The sequence below is a fragment of the Mangifera indica genome, chromosome 2 (genome assembly GCF_011075055.1).
Source record: "Mangifera indica cultivar Alphonso chromosome 2, CATAS_Mindica_2.1, whole genome shotgun sequence".
Lineage (NCBI taxonomy): Eukaryota > Viridiplantae > Streptophyta > Magnoliopsida > Sapindales > Anacardiaceae > Mangifera > Mangifera indica.
Genome location: NC_058138.1, coordinates 21,505,096 through 21,523,207, shown reverse-complemented (window position 1 = coordinate 21,523,207; position 18,112 = coordinate 21,505,096). Strand labels below are relative to the sequence as shown.

The 18,112-nt window shown below is 34.2% G+C and overlaps 2 protein-coding genes and 1 pseudogene across 4 annotated transcripts; all 3 read right to left on the bottom strand.

Moving 5' to 3' along the window:
- Positions 1-6,409: 6,409 nt before the first annotated feature.
- On the bottom strand, positions 6,410-7,982 carry LOC123207061 (annotated as a pseudogene).
- Positions 7,983-9,615: 1,633 nt separating this feature from the next.
- Positions 9,616-13,587, bottom strand: LOC123205086 (pentatricopeptide repeat-containing protein At3g16610). Its single transcript, XM_044621903.1, has one exon. It carries the CDS (start codon positions 13,009-13,011, stop codon positions 10,576-10,578), a length of 2,436 nt encoding a protein of 811 aa, XP_044477838.1. The 5' UTR covers positions 13,012-13,587; the 3' UTR covers positions 9,616-10,575.
- Positions 13,588-14,378: 791 nt separating this feature from the next.
- Positions 14,379-16,462, bottom strand: LOC123204211 (peroxygenase-like). Of its 3 annotated transcripts, none has more exons than XM_044620818.1 (6): positions 16,293-16,462; positions 15,905-16,039; positions 15,131-15,216; positions 14,963-15,060; positions 14,746-14,871; positions 14,379-14,679 (listed from the first exon to the last, which is right to left on the bottom strand). In XM_044620818.1, exons 1-6 carry the CDS (start codon positions 16,390-16,392, stop codon positions 14,532-14,534), a joined length of 693 nt encoding a protein of 230 aa, XP_044476753.1. In that variant the 5' UTR covers positions 16,393-16,462; the 3' UTR covers positions 14,379-14,531. The 3 variants fall into 3 exon arrangements, with proteins under 3 accessions (XP_044476753.1, XP_044476742.1, XP_044476746.1); XM_044620807.1 differs by having other exon boundaries at positions 15,905-16,054; positions 16,293-16,458; XM_044620811.1 differs by having other exon boundaries at positions 14,963-15,057; positions 15,905-16,054; positions 16,293-16,457.
- Between the last annotated feature and the right edge of the window lie 1,650 nt (positions 16,463-18,112).

Sequence of the window (18,112 nt, the reverse complement as noted above, 5' to 3'; positions counted from 1 at the left end):
GAAATATCTAAATCTAAACACTCAAGTTTAGAGATTTTAATTTCATCCCAAGAAAACAAAATTTTAATTTTGTCTACCAAAATTTAGCCCTTAATCTATAACCATTAGATTAATTATGTCATAGGATTATAGCCATTGGATTTGTCTTAGGTTTGTATATGTTTGCCACGTCTTAATGGAAATATTTGAGTGTTCATTTTGCTCTCAATTTATCTGTTGTTCTGCATTACTAAGCCTTTTTATCAGGTAATCCTTTTTCTTCCGAAAGCTTGGAGCAGGAGACAAAATTCTCACAATAATTTTTAGTTTTGTTATGTATCCAGGTGGCTTTCCACCTCATCAAGTCAAAATAATGTCATGGGAAAGCATTTATGGGAGGATGCCCACATGATGATGGAATTGGAAAATTGAAGGAAGGCATTAAATGCCTTTTATATGAGCAAGCCGAATTTTTCAAGGGAGTTGGTGAAAAATTTGTGTATAAATACCTCCCCTCACTCTCTCAATTTATGCATATATTTTCTTCTCTTCTCCGAAAATTACATTTGCTTTGGCTCTCTCTTCCTCTCCTTTTCTTCTCCATTCTTCTTGAATCATTTATTTTTGTATACTTGTGTATTAAATTCATAACACGTTATTAGTATAATCAGCTCAGATATATTATATCTTTATATTATGCCGTTATGCTGTTTAAATATTATAAATATGGATATCCCAGTTGTGATATCTCAGTTGACTTTTAATTTCTATTATATTTCTGCTTAATTTTTCTTTATAATTATACAATATTTGCAACCCGAAGTTTACAAAATTATAAATCTAGACCTGAAGTTCTGAAACTCTTGAATCTAGACCTGAAGTCTGGAATATCATAAATCTGAATCTGAAGTTCTGAATCCTATTTGTAACTTAAAGTTTACAAAATTATGAATCTGGACCTGTAGTTCTGAATATCATGAATCTGGATCTAAAATCTTGAATATCATTCGTAACCCGAAGTTTACGAAATTATAAATTTGTGACCTAAAGTCATAAATATTACTTGTAACCTGAAGTTTACAAAACCAAAAATCTGGACCGGAAGTCCTGATATTATTTAAATGTTTATTTTTATTGTATTTCATTTATTTGAATATTTATTTATTCGCATGTTTATTTATTTGAATAGTTATTTTTATTTATATCCGATTTACAACCTGAAGCTTGTAAAATTGTGAGAAAATCATATATATGGGCCCGAAGTTCTGAGTTTTATGATTTACAACTTGAAGTTTGTAAAATCATGAGAATACATATATATGGGCCGAAAGTCCCTAGTTTCATATATATAGGCCAGAAGTCCCCAGTTTTATCAAAGTCTTTATTTTAATAATGATATCACATTTGCAACCTGAAGTTTGCATAAAGTGTGAAAAATATGGACTTGAAGTCCAAAACATAATCAGAATACGTATTATAATATTCTGAATACTAATTACAAAACCAGAAGTTTTATAGATATAGGATAATATATGGACCTGAAGCTTCCAAAATTAATTCCAATATTTCTCCTACACAATCAGTTATTTTGTACATATGAGATAATATTTGAACCTGAAGTTTCAAAGATTAACTCATATATATTGTCTACAAAACCAGAAGTTTTGTAAATATGACAATAATTGAACCCGAAGTTCTTAAAATTAGATGGATAATATTAAATGGGTTTTTTGCATGAGTCTCCACCTAGAATTTGTGAGCCTTGAAAAACTAACTAAATAAAATATCCCAGAAAGATAATACAAGACTATTATCTTTTGACATCATATCTCTGAAGGATTGCAAGTCGAAATATGAATACAATGACTCTATATTTAGTATAAATCTGTAATATTCAGAATCTTTTCCTGAATGTGGAAGATAAAATATTCCCCATATTTTATTTTTGCTCCTGTAGTAGTAATATCAGAAAAGAAATTCTGAATTAATATTTTTTTCATTATATATCGTTCCCTGAAGTGAACGCAACTACTAGAAGTAGTTATTATGAGTATGAAATGCCCAAAAAATTTTATAATTAAATCCATCATATATATTTATTTTGGAGTCATGCATATTATTTTGTATTTTATTGTCATGTTCTTTTCCTTTCAATATTTTGTGTACGTTATAACTAACGTAATTTTTAAATGAAAGGAAATGGACTCCAAATTGAAGCGTTGACTTCAAAAGCTGATGTGGGAGACATATGTTTGGTGGATAGTGCAACAACGCACACAATTCTTAAGGAAAAGAAATTTGTCTTATCTTTAGCATTAATTGAAGGTAAAGTAACTACCATATCATGATCAATTGATCTGATAGAAGGCTCCGGAAAAGCCACAATTATATTAAACAATGAGACCAAATTAAGCATCAATGATGCATTATATTCAAATAGATCCATAAGAAATCTACTAAGTTTTAAAGATATAAGAAAAAATGGTTATCATCTTGAAACCATGAGTGAAAATAGTGCAGAATTCATCTGTATAATTAGTAATACCTTCGGAAGAAGGTTTATACTAGAAAAATTATCTGCTTTATTATCTGGATTGTATTATACAATCATAAAGGTAATTGAAACCTACGCAGTATCGAACCAGAAGTTCGTTGATCCAAAAATATTTATGCTTTGGCATAATCGTTTAAGCCACCCAGGATATACAATGATGCGTAGGATTATTGAAAATTCACATGGACATACATTACAGAATCATAAAATTTTATTGTCTAGTGAACAATTCTGCACCGCATGTACTCAAGATAAATTAGTAATAAGACCATCTCTCTCCAAAATTGGAGGTGAATCCCAACATTCCTACAAAGGATTCAAGGAGATATATATAGACCAATTCATCCACCAAGTGGGTCATTTTGTCATTTTATGGTCTTAATTGATGCATCTGCACGATAGTCTCATGTTTGTTTATTGTCTACTCGAAATGTTACATTTGCTAAACTGTTAGCACAAATTATCAAATTAAAGGCACATTTCATAGATTATTCACTCAAGTCAATACGGCTAGATAATACTGGTGAATTTACATCTAAAACATTTGATGATTATTGCATGTCAATGGGGATTGAGGTTGAACATCCAGTCCCACATGTCCACACATAGAATGGATTAGTTGAGTCTCTTATCAAACGACTCCAAGTAATTGCACGCACTTTATTATTAAAAAGTCAATTACCTACTTTTATGTGGGGACATGTTATATTACATGCTGTAGTGTTAATTCGCTTGCGACCTTTTTCTTATCATCAATATTCTCTCTTACAATTGGTTCTTGGTTACCAACCTAATGTATCTCATTTGAGAATATTTGGTTGTGTTGTATATATCTCTATTACATCCCCTCAACGTATAAAAATGGGACCCTAACGTCGTTTGGGAATATATGTTAGATATAATTCACCATCTATTATCAGGTATCTGGAACCATTAACAGACGATCTTTTTACTGCGCGATTTACAGATTGTCACTTTGATGAGACAACTTTCCCATCTTTAGGGGAAAAGAAAATGCATCCTGAAGTTAGGCATGAATTTACTTGGTATGTACCTACCATGTCTCATTTAGATCCTCGCACATCCCAAAGTGAAACTAAAGTGCAAAGGATAGTGCGATTACAAATTATTGTCAACCAAATGTCTGATGCATTTGTTGATACTGCAAAAGTGACAAGATCACATGTTCCAGCTGCTAATGCACCAACAAGAATCAATGTGACTGTTGAACAATCTATTCGAGTCGTGACTGATCCATCTACCTCATGCCAGAAGCGTGGTAAACCTGTTGAATCGAAGGACACTGTTCCTCGAAAAAGAAAGGCAAATAATCAAACAAATATTCCTCCAGAAGAGGTTATGGTCCCTGAAGAGACTCAAACCCCTGAAGTGACACAAGCCCCTGAAGTGACACAAACCCCTGAAGTGACACAAACCCCTGAAGTGGTACAAAATCCTAAAGAACAGGAAAATGAGAATATTGAAATATCTTTAAATTATGTTCATACACAAGCAATGTGGAATCGTGAAACAATTATAATTGATAATATATTCTCATTTGTAGTAGCTATTGAAATTTTGAATGATGATGATTTTGAACCACATACTGTGGCTGAGTGCAAACAAAGACATGATTGGCCTAAATGGGAAGAAGCAATTCAAACAGAATTAGCTTCTCTAGCAAAACGTCAAGTGTTTGGGCATGTAGTTCCAACACCTCAAGATGTACAACCCGTTGGATATAAATGGGTATTTGTGAGAAAAAGAAATTAGAAAAATGAAATTGCTAGATATAAAGCCAAGCTTGTAGCCCAAGGTTTTTCCCAAAGGCCCGGTATAGACTTTGATGAAACATATGCACTTGTAATTGATATAATCATATTCAGATATTTAATCAGTTTAACAATCTCTAAAGGATTGGATATGCGTCTAATGGACATAGTTACTGCTTATTTGTATGGAAATTTAGACGCTGAAATTTATATGAAACTCCCTGAAGGATACAAATTGCCTGAAGCATACAAATTGTCTGAAGCAAAAAGGGTCAATTCAAGAGGCTTGTACTCAATTAAATTACCACGATCATTGTACGGATTAAAACAATTCGGACGTATGTGGTACAATCACCTCAGTGAATATTTGAAAAAAGAGGATTATGTGAATAACTCTATATGCCCATGTGTCTTTATCAGAATGTCAGAATCGGGATTTGTTATTGTAGCAGTTTATGTTGATGACATGAATCTAATTGGGACTTCTGAAGAGCTCTCAAAAACTGCTGAATATCTGAAAAAAGAATTTGAAATGAAGGATTTGGGGAAAACAAAATATTGTCTCGGTCTGCAGATCGAGCACAATTTAAATGGAATGCTTATCCATCAATCAGCGTATATTGAAAAATTATTAAAACGTTTTAATATGGATAAGGCTTATCCTTTGAGCACCCCAATGGTTGTTCGGTCTCTTGATCCAAAAAAAGATCCATTTCGTCCTAAAGAAGAAGATGAAAAGATATTTGGTCCTGAAGTACCATATCTTAATATCATTAGAGTCTTATTATATTTGGCCCAATGCACGAGACTGGATATATCCTTCGTAGTCAATTTATTGGCTCGATTTAGCTCTGCACCAACCCGTTGTCACTGGAACGGAATCAAACATATACTCCGTTACCTATGTGGGACTAGAGATTTGAGATTATTCTATTCTGTCAAATCCCCTAAAAATCCTAGTTTGGTTGGATATGCAGATGTTGATTATCTTTCTGACCCCCATAAGGCCCATTCACAAACGAGATATGTTTTCACTTATAATGACACAGTTATATCATGGCGTTCCACCAAGCAGACCTTGGTTGCAACTTCTTCAAATCATTCAGAAATTTTAGCTCTCCATGAAGCCAGTCGAGAATGTATACGGTTACGGTCTGTCATCCATCATATTCAGAATGCATGCAGTCTTCCTTCTATAACAAACACTCCTTCCATATTATATGAAGACAATGCAGCATGTATAACCCAAATTAGAGGTGGGTACATCAAAGGAGACAGAACCAAACATATCTCACTGAAGTTCTTTTACACTCATGAGCTCCAGTAGAGTAAAAAGATTGATATCAAGCAAATCAAATCCAGTGAGAATCTTGCAGATTTGTTCACTAAGACACTACCAATATCAACATTTGAGAAGTTAGTGTATAACATCGGTATGCGGCGGCTCAACACGCAACCAAGTTAATCCTACTACAAAGAGGGGGAGCGTTCATCAGGGGGAGCATTCATCAAGCAAAATTTGGAAGTTTATCCAATATTGGACAAAATGTGCTCTGTACTCTTTTTTCTTTCACTAGGTTTTGTCCCACTGGGTTTTCCTAGTAAGGTTTTTAATGAGGCAGTTTAATCACGTCTAACGCCAACTTACAAGACATTTAATAATTATGTTCCTTTGCTTTGGTTTTTATCCCACTGAGTTTTTCCTTAGCAAGGTTAATATAATTATATGTAAGTGATGGAAATCCAAGGGGGAGTGTTATGTATCCAGGTGGCTTTCCACCTCATCAAGTCAAAATAATGTCATGGGAAAGCATTTATGGGAGGGTGGCCACATGATGATGGAATTGGAAAATTGAAGGAAGGCATTAAATGCCTTTTATATGAGCAAGCCGAATTTGTCAAGGGGAGTTGGTGAAAAATTTGTGTATAAATACCTCCCCTCGCTCTCTCAATTTATGCATATATTTTCTTCTCTTCTCCGGAAATTACATTTGCTTTGGCTCTCTCTTCCCCTCCTTTTCTTCTCCATTCTTCTTGAATCATTTATCTTTGTATACTTGTGTATTAAATTCATAACAAGTTTAAATTTATTAAGAGATTCAAAGAGAAAAACATTGTTCAGGTTAATTTATTTGCAACAAAATGTTTCAACAGAAGTAGCGAGGCTTTCCGAGCCTTATTCCTTATTATGCTATATAAGCCTAACTTCCAGCTGCTAACTCTTCTTTGTCAATGAGATAACCAGATTGGTGAACTTGCATTGATGTGTTTCCATATAGTCGATGACATCCCGTTTGAATCTCATAAATAAATCATCCATGATGGCTTCTCCAAAGTGGCATGACAATATGGGCTCGCTGACTGCTCTCATGTCAGTGGCCAAAATCGCAGCTCTTTGTTGTTTATCAAGACTACTATCGGCTCTCCTTATATAAGCATCCCAATCAAACATGAAAGTCTCAAGTATCTGTAGAGTAAAAGATCCTTCATCTTCTATCACCTTCTTTACTTCATCTTTTGTTGGAGTATAGTATGGTAGATTGAAGGAGTCCAGCTTTTCCTCTTCGATCAAGCCCTGAAATCATGAGCACTTTGTGGTTTAATAATAATTAAAACTAACTGGATCGGGAGTCTCGAATTATTATACCTCTAAGACCATTTCGCCGAGTTTTAATCCAACAAACTCCCAGATGGTTAGAGGATCATCACTTCTGAAGCTGGCTATTGTTGTTAGCAGCATTCGACCTCCAGGGACTACCTCTTCCGCCCGTGACTTCAGAAACATATTGAAATCTTTACTGAACTGATCGTAGTAAGCTTTAAAAACTGAAGAAGGACTTGTTTTTGCAATGCAGATATTCCCTCTGTTAAGTGCTTCTGGTTCACTCACTAAAGCTTTCGGTGGCTGCAATAAACACATATGCATGAGAAGATTTTTCTCAAGGGAGGAAATCCCTTATGTTTTATCTTGCGGACCAAATGTAAGTATAAGATAGGATTGGAGAAAAGCAATTTGAACCTGGGAGAGCCACATTAGAGCATATGAAGAGTGAACAAAGTGTAAGGATTTGTTATGAAAAAGCCTCCCATAGAGGGACCCTGGAACTCCTGCAATGAAACACGGCTCAAACTTATTGCCCCTTTCCTCCTTCAGCTTCTTGCAAAAGCCTGGCAAAGACCTGAAAAGAGTATTGAAATCGTTTCCAGGGAGATCGTTTAAGAAGAATTGAATCCCCGGCAACTTGTGGTTCGACTTCTAGCTCGCAGCTTCAATGGAATCCAGGATCTCTTCTACCACGAGAAGAGTGTTAGGGCCCGTGGAGCATCCCAAATCTGCAACGTTCATGCACTCAGGCAACAAGGTGCCATAAAGCTCCTGTACGCTCTCTTCTAGTGCAGGCTTTACCATTAATATCACCGTCCTCTGAAATAGAACAAACACAAGCTAATATTTATAATATAACAATTCATAGCATGTTAAATAAAAGATACACCTGTCGAAAAAGATCTTTTGAATTTCAGAAAAAAGAAAAAAACCATATTGGGAAAGAATCATGATCCGTAAGGAGAGAGAGAGAGAGAGAGACCTGAAGGAGGGAATTGGTTGCATAGCTTGTTTCGCCAACTCCACCGTTCATGTGAAATATTTCTTCCATGACAATGTTCCTAAGTTTTTGTTAAATCTCTCTCTTTCACTTAGCTGTGTCTGCACTTGTTTTTACAATTAGTATTTACAGACAAATGCTAGCTAGAGATGGGTAGGGCTGGTTATCTTAATGCACGTGGTTATCTTTATCAAGAAATTCTCTTTCTTTTCAAAGAGGGTGGATCAAAGATCTGGTTTACTCAATTTGTAAGACCTAAAAGCAAAGAGTTACTAGAAGTAATCAATTGCTTGCTTGCTGACCCGCTAATTAGCTAATGTTCCTCCATGCTTTGCCTTTGTTATATTAGTCAATTAGAAAATCTAGTTGAAATGTATCACTCCTAGCTATATACATCTGTAATATTTTAAGACACAAACAAAATCTAAGTAAAATGTAATCATTCCTAGGTATATTCATTTGTAATATTTTGTGAGTAGTATTATAAATACAAATAAATTATATAAATTTATTTATATAAACTAATATGATAATATATAATTAAAAAAATTTAAAATAAAAAAATAAACAATTATATTATTTAATCACAAATTATTACTTTAATTTGTATAATTTATTTACATTACTAATTTTATTTATATTTTATAATAAGATATAAAATTCAATTAATAATTGACTAAATGACTTGGAATCACTCTGTCAACTACAAACCCAATGTGGGTTTATTTCAATTTGTCCTAAATAATTGCCCACACCTGCCAACCAGTCATGCATGAGGATGAAGATGTAATAAAGGTTTAATAATCTTTTTTTTAAATAAATTATAAAAATCACAATAAATTAATGTCACTAGGAATAATTAATTTATCTACATGTACATTTAATAATAAAACTCGTACATCATTTAAGCTTAATTAAGCTTTCTGTGATTAATCTCTCTCTTAAATTTGTTGGTTTAAACCTCTGAATCACCATGCATAATCATAACGTTGATGGCTCTTATGGGTAGGATTTTGGGTTTTCCAAATTTGATGGGTGAGAGTTTGGCATTACATTGAACCTTGGGTGGGAATTAGTCTTTTAGCCTATATTAAATCGTCATTATGACTCACTCGTCAAGAATTCCTGCACTCCATGGAACAATTTCTGTTCCTGAGGACAATTTTTAGAAGATGAAATAAATAGTTACTAGTAGCAAGAAAAAATTGCCCAGTTACCTGAAACATTTTGGAAAGGGCAACTGCAGAGGATAGCATCGAGTGAACTAAAACTATCATAATAAACTCTTTCACTGAATTTCTCCTTCACGATTCATAGAAAAATATAAGATCAAACAGTAACAACACCTAAAGTCCGGATTCTCATCCATCATCTTACTGATAAGGGTAACATAGCAATAGCTCCATGAACAAGAATCATCGACAATAAATAGTTTCTAGAACAAAAGTTAAATCAGAAACACAGAATCAATATGACTGAAACCAACTATACAGAATTTTTTTGCAGGAATTTTCAATGTAAAGTCGGGAAGAGGCCAAAGCCCTAAGAATGTTGCATTGATTATAGAGTGAATGAATACCAATTAAAATGTAACATTTTGGCCAAATATCTCATTCCATTGTTAAATTATTATTCACTTTCAACACATAATTTATCACGATTTTATTTTTTAGATATACAATTCAAAATACGTCTTGATAATTTATAAGTTTACAAAGTATTTAACCAATTTTTTATTATCACTCTCAAGTCTCTTAGACATCTAACATTTTATTCGTACTTTATCGATGTGAGATTTGTCTATATGTGTTTTATGAAACATTTACTAAAGACCTGAAATTCAGTTACAGAATCTTATAAATTAATCAGATTGCTTTGATTGTTGTTTGAATAGTTGAATCCTCTGAATTTCCTCCTTCAACTGGAAAACTTGGCGGGCAAGATTGACATAGTCGTTGTTCGTATCAAGGATGTAACAATGACGAGCTGCACCAGTCTGCTTCCATAATTTAGCAGCAGCATACAACTCCAAGTCCAGCAATGATAATTCTAGTACCCTTTTTGTTTGGCTGAAGTGGATCTTTGAGAGACTGCTTTGGCATTGGATTGTAGACCAAAACGCTTCAATAGACAGGTTCAAACTGACCGACATGTGGTGCACCTTATGACCGAGCTTTATTTTCTAAGGGTGGATGCAATTCGAAATCAAGGCCTCATCAGTCGTCACATTGGAGCTTGGCTTATCGACAGTTTCTCTTTTTCCCCCCTTCTTTAGCGATCTTTCTACTTTTTTTTCCATCAACTCTTCTTCTTCAACAAATTTTCTCCTTCTCCAACCATTCTTCTTCTTCTTCTTCTTCTCCAGTGATTCTTGTTCTTTTTATCCAACCACTTGCTGTCTTCTTCTCTGACATTACTGTTTACCAATTACGCGAGCCAAACTCAATTTTGAACTGGTTGTTTTGGCTCAGTTCAACTCAAATCCATCTATAATATTTCTTCTGTCATAGTTGAGAGCAGCTGGCTTAGCAGAAGTTTATCCTGCTTTCTCCAAATAAATATACATGGTTCTTTAAGGAGTTTGGGTTTCATCCTTAGCATAAATGAATTTGTACCTGTTGCAGTCAACAGTCATATTGATAGCTGTGATTTTCTACCTTCATCTTCACCAGAAGTCTCCGCAATTGCAAACTCCATTCCGAAAATGATGAAATCGACTTGCATCTCTAACTATTATCTCTCTATTAGTAATAACAGTTATAAATTTGATGGCAGAGTGGCAATCAAAGCAAACTCGCAAATTTTTGGTAACCAAAATAGGCTTTGTGGGGCTCAGACTAAGAATCCCAAATGCAATAGCTAGCTTCTCACTGTGGTAAAGTAGGATTCCTTCCTTTTCCTCTTTTTCAACATCTTGAAGAACAACACCAGATTCTGCATGATAACCCAACCTTATCATCTCTGGCAATAGTTCATCCAGTTTCTCGTTTATCTGTGTTGACTGTGGATGAGACCTATCTCCACCAACAAATGCATGAACAACCCCATTTATCTCAACCCAACTGCAACCTGGGCTCTTCTTAATACCTTGTTCCCTCTGTGTGATTCTAACACGAGCTGCATCATGCCATCTACCAACAGCACTATACATATTTGATAAGAGAACAAAATTTCCACTACCTTCAGATCCTAAACTCTGGATTTTCTTTGATACTTCTTCCCCAAGTTCAATATTCTTATGGACCCTACAAGCAGCAAGCAGGGCACCCCATACACAAACATCAGGTTCAAATGGCATGTTTTCTATGAATTTGCATGCCTCATTCAGAATACCGGCGCGACCCAGAAGATCAACCATGCATATGTAATGATCTATTCTGGGGACAATTTTAAAACCTTGAATCATGGAATTAAACAGTTGTTTCCCTTCGGTTACAAGTCCTGAATGGCTGCAAGCAGACAAGAGACAAATGAAAGTAACATCATCTGGCTTTAAACCCACAGCTTGCATTTTATTGAACAATAAAAGCGCTTCCGTGCCAAGTCCGTGAATTCCATACCCAACTATCATTGCATTCCAGGAGACAATATCCCGTTTATCCGTCCCATCGAAAACTTTTCTGGCAATCTCAATTTTCCCACACTTCGAGTACATGTCGATAAGAGCATTGCAAACTGAGGTGTCAACTACAAACCCATGGACAACTGAATAACCATGTCCACAAGCACCATGCTGTAGAGCAGCCAACTGTGAACAAGTAGGCAGGACACCAACCATGGTAGCTATATCAGGTTCATTTCCAGACAGTTGCATCTGGTGGAATATACATAGAGCCTCTTGTGCATAACCATTTTGAGAACATCCAGAGATAATGGCACTATATGAAACTGTATCTTTCTTATCCATTCCATCAAAAAACCTTACTGCTTCATCTATGATCCCACACTTTGCATACATTGAAAGTAATGTATTTCCTACCATTATATCTGAAACAAACCCAGTTTTAAGTGATAAACAATGGATGCGTTTCCCTTCACTCAGATCAGTCAACTTTGCACATGCTCGGAGTACAGTGCCAAGAGTTACAGCTGTTAAATTCCTGGCATTCTCAGACAACATTCGATCAAACAACCCTAATGCCTCTCTTGGCAGATCACACGTAACATATGCTCCAATTATTACACTCCAACTTATCTCATTCTTCACTTCCAACATATCAGAAATCCTCTTTGCATAAAATATGCACTGACATTTCCCGTACATGTCTAAAAGTCCAGTTCCAACCACCATATCATTGCTGAAACCCCTCCTAACTGCATAGCTATGCATAGCCTTTCCTTGGTTCAACACATTAGCTTCAGCAACTGTTGGAAGAACTGCAACAATCGTTGAAGAATTAGGACTAATCCCTGCCTTCTGCATTTCAATAAACAACTGAATCGTGCTATTATATAAACCATGAAGAGAAAATCCAGCAATCATAGCGTTCCAAGCCACAATATCTCTACAAAACATTCCATCGAAAACTTCTTTGGCCCGTGTCAGAACTCCACATTTTGCATACAAGTCAATCAGAGAAGTACAAACATAAATATCCCTATCGAGCCCAAGTCTTTTAGCATGACCATGAATTTCTTCGCCATCATCTATTGCTCTTAAACCGGCACAAGCTTTCAGCACAAAAGGAAACGTGAATTTGGTTGGTTCAACACCCAGTTGAATCATCTTGTAATACAAATCAAGGGCTCTCTCCAACGGTCCATTCCACGCATACGCTCTTATCATAGAGTTCCAGAGATCAACATTTGGCTTACGAATTGTGTCAAACACGTGGCGTGCAAGTTCCATTTCAGCGCAAGAAACATAAAAACGTACTAGTTTTTCCAGTACAAGAGGATTTCTGATGTGGGTATTGTTTTTGAGGAGGTGTCCGTGGATCGTCTTGCCTTGCATGAGTGTTTTAGATTGTATGCAAGATTCAAGAAGCCGTATATAATCAGTGACTGATAAGTGAGGTGTTGTGATGTATAATTCAGCTTTCCATTCATTGTAGATAACTTTCAGAGAAGATTTGGGTAAAGAGAATTTTGTGATGGACATAACTGGAAATGAAAAGCTGAACGTTGGCGGGGATTATATCATTTTTCAAATAAAAGTTGGCTCGTTGGCCCCATAACATAAGCATAAAATGATCCTAATATAAACACGTGCAATAATACTGGCACTCCTCTCAGAAGTACACGGCACGCGTCGGCTTCCTTCTGGGGTCGAGACCATCAAAGTAATACTATCCACCGTCACTTTCAACGACCGAATACACAGGATGGACGTGCTGTTTTGTTTTCACAACGACCGGTACTATAACACATCCTAAATGTGGATTGACAACGATTTCCGCACCATGGTATTAAGGGCCATCACAGACATTCCAAAAGAATTTTGTAGTATTCGAAGGCAGTCTTCATGAAGCAATTAATCACGCTGAAGGCAGTCTTCATGAAGCAATTAATCACGCTGAATGCAACAGAAGGCTAGATTTGAGGGGAGCTCTGAAAAAGCAGTGCAGATTAAAAAAAAAAATGCTCCCTGAAATTGCACGGGATGTATCTTGATGGTGGAGGACTGAATCTCTGCCTGAAAGGGGGGGACACTAAAGAGAATATACTAAATGGCTTTCTTATTGGAATTGAATCAGGGGATGGTATTATCAAATAAAAATGAAGCTAATATAATAGCTTTTAGCTGTTAGCTGGATCCGAACCCATCTGGTACAGCTTAATTCGAACCGAATTTGAGCAAAGTTTCAGTTTAATAACTCAATTCGATTTCATCTCAAATCTCATCCAATAATATTGTTTATTTTGCCGATAATATTATTTATTTTACCAATGATATAATATATCATGTTGATAACATTATTCATCTTATCAATAATATTTTCTATCAATTCGAACTGATTATTTTATATTTAAATCAAACTCAAACCAGCCCATATTCGCGTTAGTCTAGGCTCGAATCTTACCCAATAACTATCTTCAAAGAAGCACCAGCATAGTTCAAAGCTGAACTAGTAAAATCTTCACTACATATAAGATTACAATGTAGACAACCTTATATTATTAGTAGAGTTGACTATATAATAAGTCTAAGTTTAAAGTTGTGTTTAGATCTCGTACACAGCCAACAATTCTTCCTCTTCATATTATTCTGACCAAGTCATTTTCATCCCTGTATTGTTGGCATGGGATAAGACAATAAAAAAAAGGGTAAAAAAATTGTATATTCAACGGAGTTTTTGGCATTTGATTTTGGCTCAATGCCATTTGGCAAATACACAGTAAAAGGATAAGTTAAAGAATTATACAGTTGAGTTGAAGGTCTGGTTTTACTACAAGGTTGACTTACTTTCATCCATTGTCATTTCTTGCTCTAAGAATAACAAAAGAAAGTGAAAGTGCACATCAGACTAAGATGATCACTAACCTTTTTCTGAAAAATGGTGGACAACAATGTGAATTTGAAGAAACGTACGGATTAAGCATTCTGCGCCAAAAATGGCTATACAGTATGCAGATTCTAACATATGAAAATATAAAGTTGTTCTTCATCAGTATTTATTCTCATCTAATAGCAGCACCTCTATGAACTCTAGCACAATAAGCAAATAAGCTTCCATCAAAGCAACGCCGTACAGCTTCCTTTGATAAGTAACCCTCTTCATCCTTGGCAAGAAAATACAGAACTCCCCATTCCAATTTACTTGCAATCCTACAACAATTTAGAATTATTAAACTGAAGTATGCATGTGAAAGGCATTGTGGGAGAGACAGATACCAGCCAAAAAAATCAAATGCATTTCGGTTCGCTTGAGTCATGTGCCAAAGCTCCCTTGGTGTGAGCTTATCAGGCAAGGTATGAGCATATTTGCTGAACATGTTCTCAAAATTTGCTGGAACAAACCTGAAATCCAGATAAACTTAAATACCAAAAATCACAGTTCCAGCTTTGCTCACCATTAAAAAAAATCTCCATATTGAATGTTTCTTCTCACCTTCCTTCAGTGTCATAGGTCTCTGAATCACTTCCATGCTTTGCCTTATGTATATTTTGGATATATATAGGGAACAAGGGTGAAGGTATCCAAGTCTGCTAGAAAATCATAGCGATATATAGGTAGTTGTAATGAAAATGCAAAAGAAAGAATCTTAATTGAACTTACTGGAAGAGTCACATAACTCATAGTTACATGGATAAGAATCGTGAAAAATAAAGAAGCAATAATGTTGAAACCAACCCTCCGGAATCCTGCAGAGAAATTAAAAGAAAATGTATCAACCGGGATCACCGGACGCCCCAAAATTGCTATATGGATCCAAGCTTGATTATTTAGTTGAGGTATCAACTAACTGAGAAGGCTATTGTTTCTTGAATTTAAATCAAAGAATCTAGTACATTAGGCAAATGCATATGCATAAACAACTAAAATTTCAAGAGCATATCACAGCTTAGAATTGAAGCTCACAGGGTCTTCACAATTAGCAACTACTTTCAAGATATGCTAAATTGACACTGCCATTGACAATCAAATCATTATAAAAACTACTTAAAGGGCTAGCACTTCAATGTACCAGCAACACTAATTCCTTTTGTAGAACTTTTACTTATTTCTTGTAATGGAACTCCTCTATAACATAAACGCAAGGCACATATAAATCTAAACAGAGAATTAGTCCAAAACAACTTATAGTTTGCAATCATTGGTTCTCTATGACTAACTTGGAACATGCTAGAAAGCTAGATGCTGCTGACCCAAAAAGGAAAAAGGTGTTGATTGCTAAAATCTTCTTACAACTGATGGACTTAAGAAGTAGCATTGACACACTACATTCTTTATGTAAAAAATCTTCCTTGGCCTGTATCATTAGGCCAATTATGAACAAAATTATCTGTTCATGTATCTGAATATATCTTAATACTAACAGAGATGAGATACCTGTGTATGTTTCCCAGGGGTAAATAATGCCATCATTATTTATGTCGAAGAAGGAAACATGCTGCTGAAGCACAGACATATTATGATGTTGGTGACCCCATGTCCCATTTACGTGCTCTGTATCAGGCGCCACCACTGCTCGAGGCACATCTGCAGAAACCGAGTTAGTAAAAAGAAAAAAATTCAAATGAATTGAACTCTATCCCATTAAAATATATAAAGAAATGAAGAGAAAAAATATAACTATATTCCAAAAACCATTACTGCTATCGTCTCGTTTCTTGTCCTATTCGAATTGAATGCATCATAAATCTGATATTGCATATATAGAAAATCCAAGATAAAAAAGGGAGAAAGAACATGTAGTGAAGAAGATAAAGACGATTACAGGGTTTGAAAAGTGTTGTCTCCAAATCATCCCTGACCTTTCTTTTAGCAGTTACTGGTGCCTTCTCAGCTACTGTCACAATTTTCTCCTGTGACGCCATTTCTTTTCTCTCTTTATTTGCAAAAACTAACTTAAAAATTAATCGAAGTGCTAAGATAAGAGAAACATGATATAATATAACCGACCCGAAACCCAAAGACTCGGCCAGTAATCATTCTTAATAAATGCAATAAGCCCTCTTGACTTCGCCCAGCCAAACCCATGGCCCATTTCATTAAAACTGTAAATGGACTCAATTTGGCGTCCAGATTAGCATGGTTCCATCTTAGTCAAGTTGAACTCATGATTAGTTTGAGTTTTGCCCGAACCCATAAATAGTGTAAAGTGATATTAAAAGATCATCCATAAAATAAGTAATATTATTAATAAATTGATTAATATTATTAAAGAGGTAAATTATATTAAAGTTTTAATTTAAATTTAAATTAATCTAATTAATAGTATCCAACCTTTGTCATGGTCCACCTACCCTAATTGGACCACTATAATTACGGGAAATTTCTTTTTAAACCTTATATAAATGAGATAAATAATATTACATTCTTGGACTCAATCATTTCCATCTCTTTTATTTAAAAATGTTAATTTGGTATAATCGATGAATGATTATGGAAAATAATCGTTACATACATATTTTTAAAACAATGCTTCTCCTAATATAAAACTCTAAATGGATATAATAAAGGGAAAAGAAAAGGATTGACTTGAAGCTAATTAAAAACTAATTAGAGAGATTAAATGGATAATCATTGACTTTTATAAAATTATCATCAAGAAGTACCATGTCCATCAAACTCCTAATATCTTATTCACTTATTCTTATAATAGTATAGAACATGTTAAAAATTACCCGTATATTATACCATTACAAAGTCTTCTATATATATATAAAATCACATAATTAAATAATATTTTATCTTGTTTTTAAAATAATAAAAACGATTAAAAAAAGTATTTAAATCATATGTTAAACCCTAAATATCTATTTTTTTTTCAATTTTGTTAGGTTGAATTAATTGGAGTTTAACATATAGATGAATGGACATGGAGAGTTGCCATCGACGTTCAGGTATATATATTAAGAGTAATATTATGTATATAATTTTTACATATAATTTTATATACAAATAATAATTTATCATTATATGATTGAATAATTTAATATTAAAGATAAAACAATGTCTAATCACATGATGATATATTATTGTTTATATATAAAATTATGTATATAATTTTATTAATATATCAAAGGCCACATATCTATTTTTCACCTAAGATTTACTTAAATAACATATTTCTACCCTTTAAATTTGTAAAAACTATTTTTTTAATTCATATGCCAAAATTATTCATTAGTTTCATCAATTAAAAAGGTTTACAATTTGTCTTCATCTTCATACGTCTATGGAGAGAGATGACCGACAAAGGTTTAAGGTGAAAAGAGACAATTGTGAAAGACGAAGATAGTGGTCAAAGAGGGAAGAAAAAAAACTCTAGAGATTGGGGAAAAGTCGTTTTTCAAAATTAGAAAAGTTGAGGTATGAGTGAAATCATCAATTTTTAAAATATAAAAAAAAAGATAAAATTATAAATTTTTTAATATTATTAGTAAAATAACTTTTTACCCTTGCAACTAATATAAAACTTTAATAAAAATTGAATAATGGGTAAATATGTAAATTCTCAAAAAGTTGCAGATATCAGTTTAACAATATATTAAACTTTGAGCGAGAGTAACCCTTTTGGCCTTTTAAAAATTA

Excerpts from the sequence above, each read along its gene's own strand:
- LOC123205086 (XM_044621903.1), bottom strand. The coding sequence starts at position 13,011 with ATGTCCATCACAAAATTCTCTTTACCCAAATCTTCTCTGAAAGTTATC.
- LOC123204211 (XM_044620807.1), bottom strand. The coding sequence starts at position 16,392 with ATGGCGTCACAGGAGAAAATTGTGACAGTAGCTGAGAAGGCACCAGTA. Across the intron at positions 16,055-16,292 it reads GACAACACTTTTCAAACCCT|ATGTGCCTCGAGCAGTGGTG; the intron begins GTAATCGTCTTT and ends CGGTTTCTGCAG. Across the intron at positions 14,680-14,745 it reads GCATTTGATTTTTTTGGCTG|GATTGCAAGTAAATTGGAAT; the intron begins GTATCTGTCTCT and ends AAATTGTTGTAG.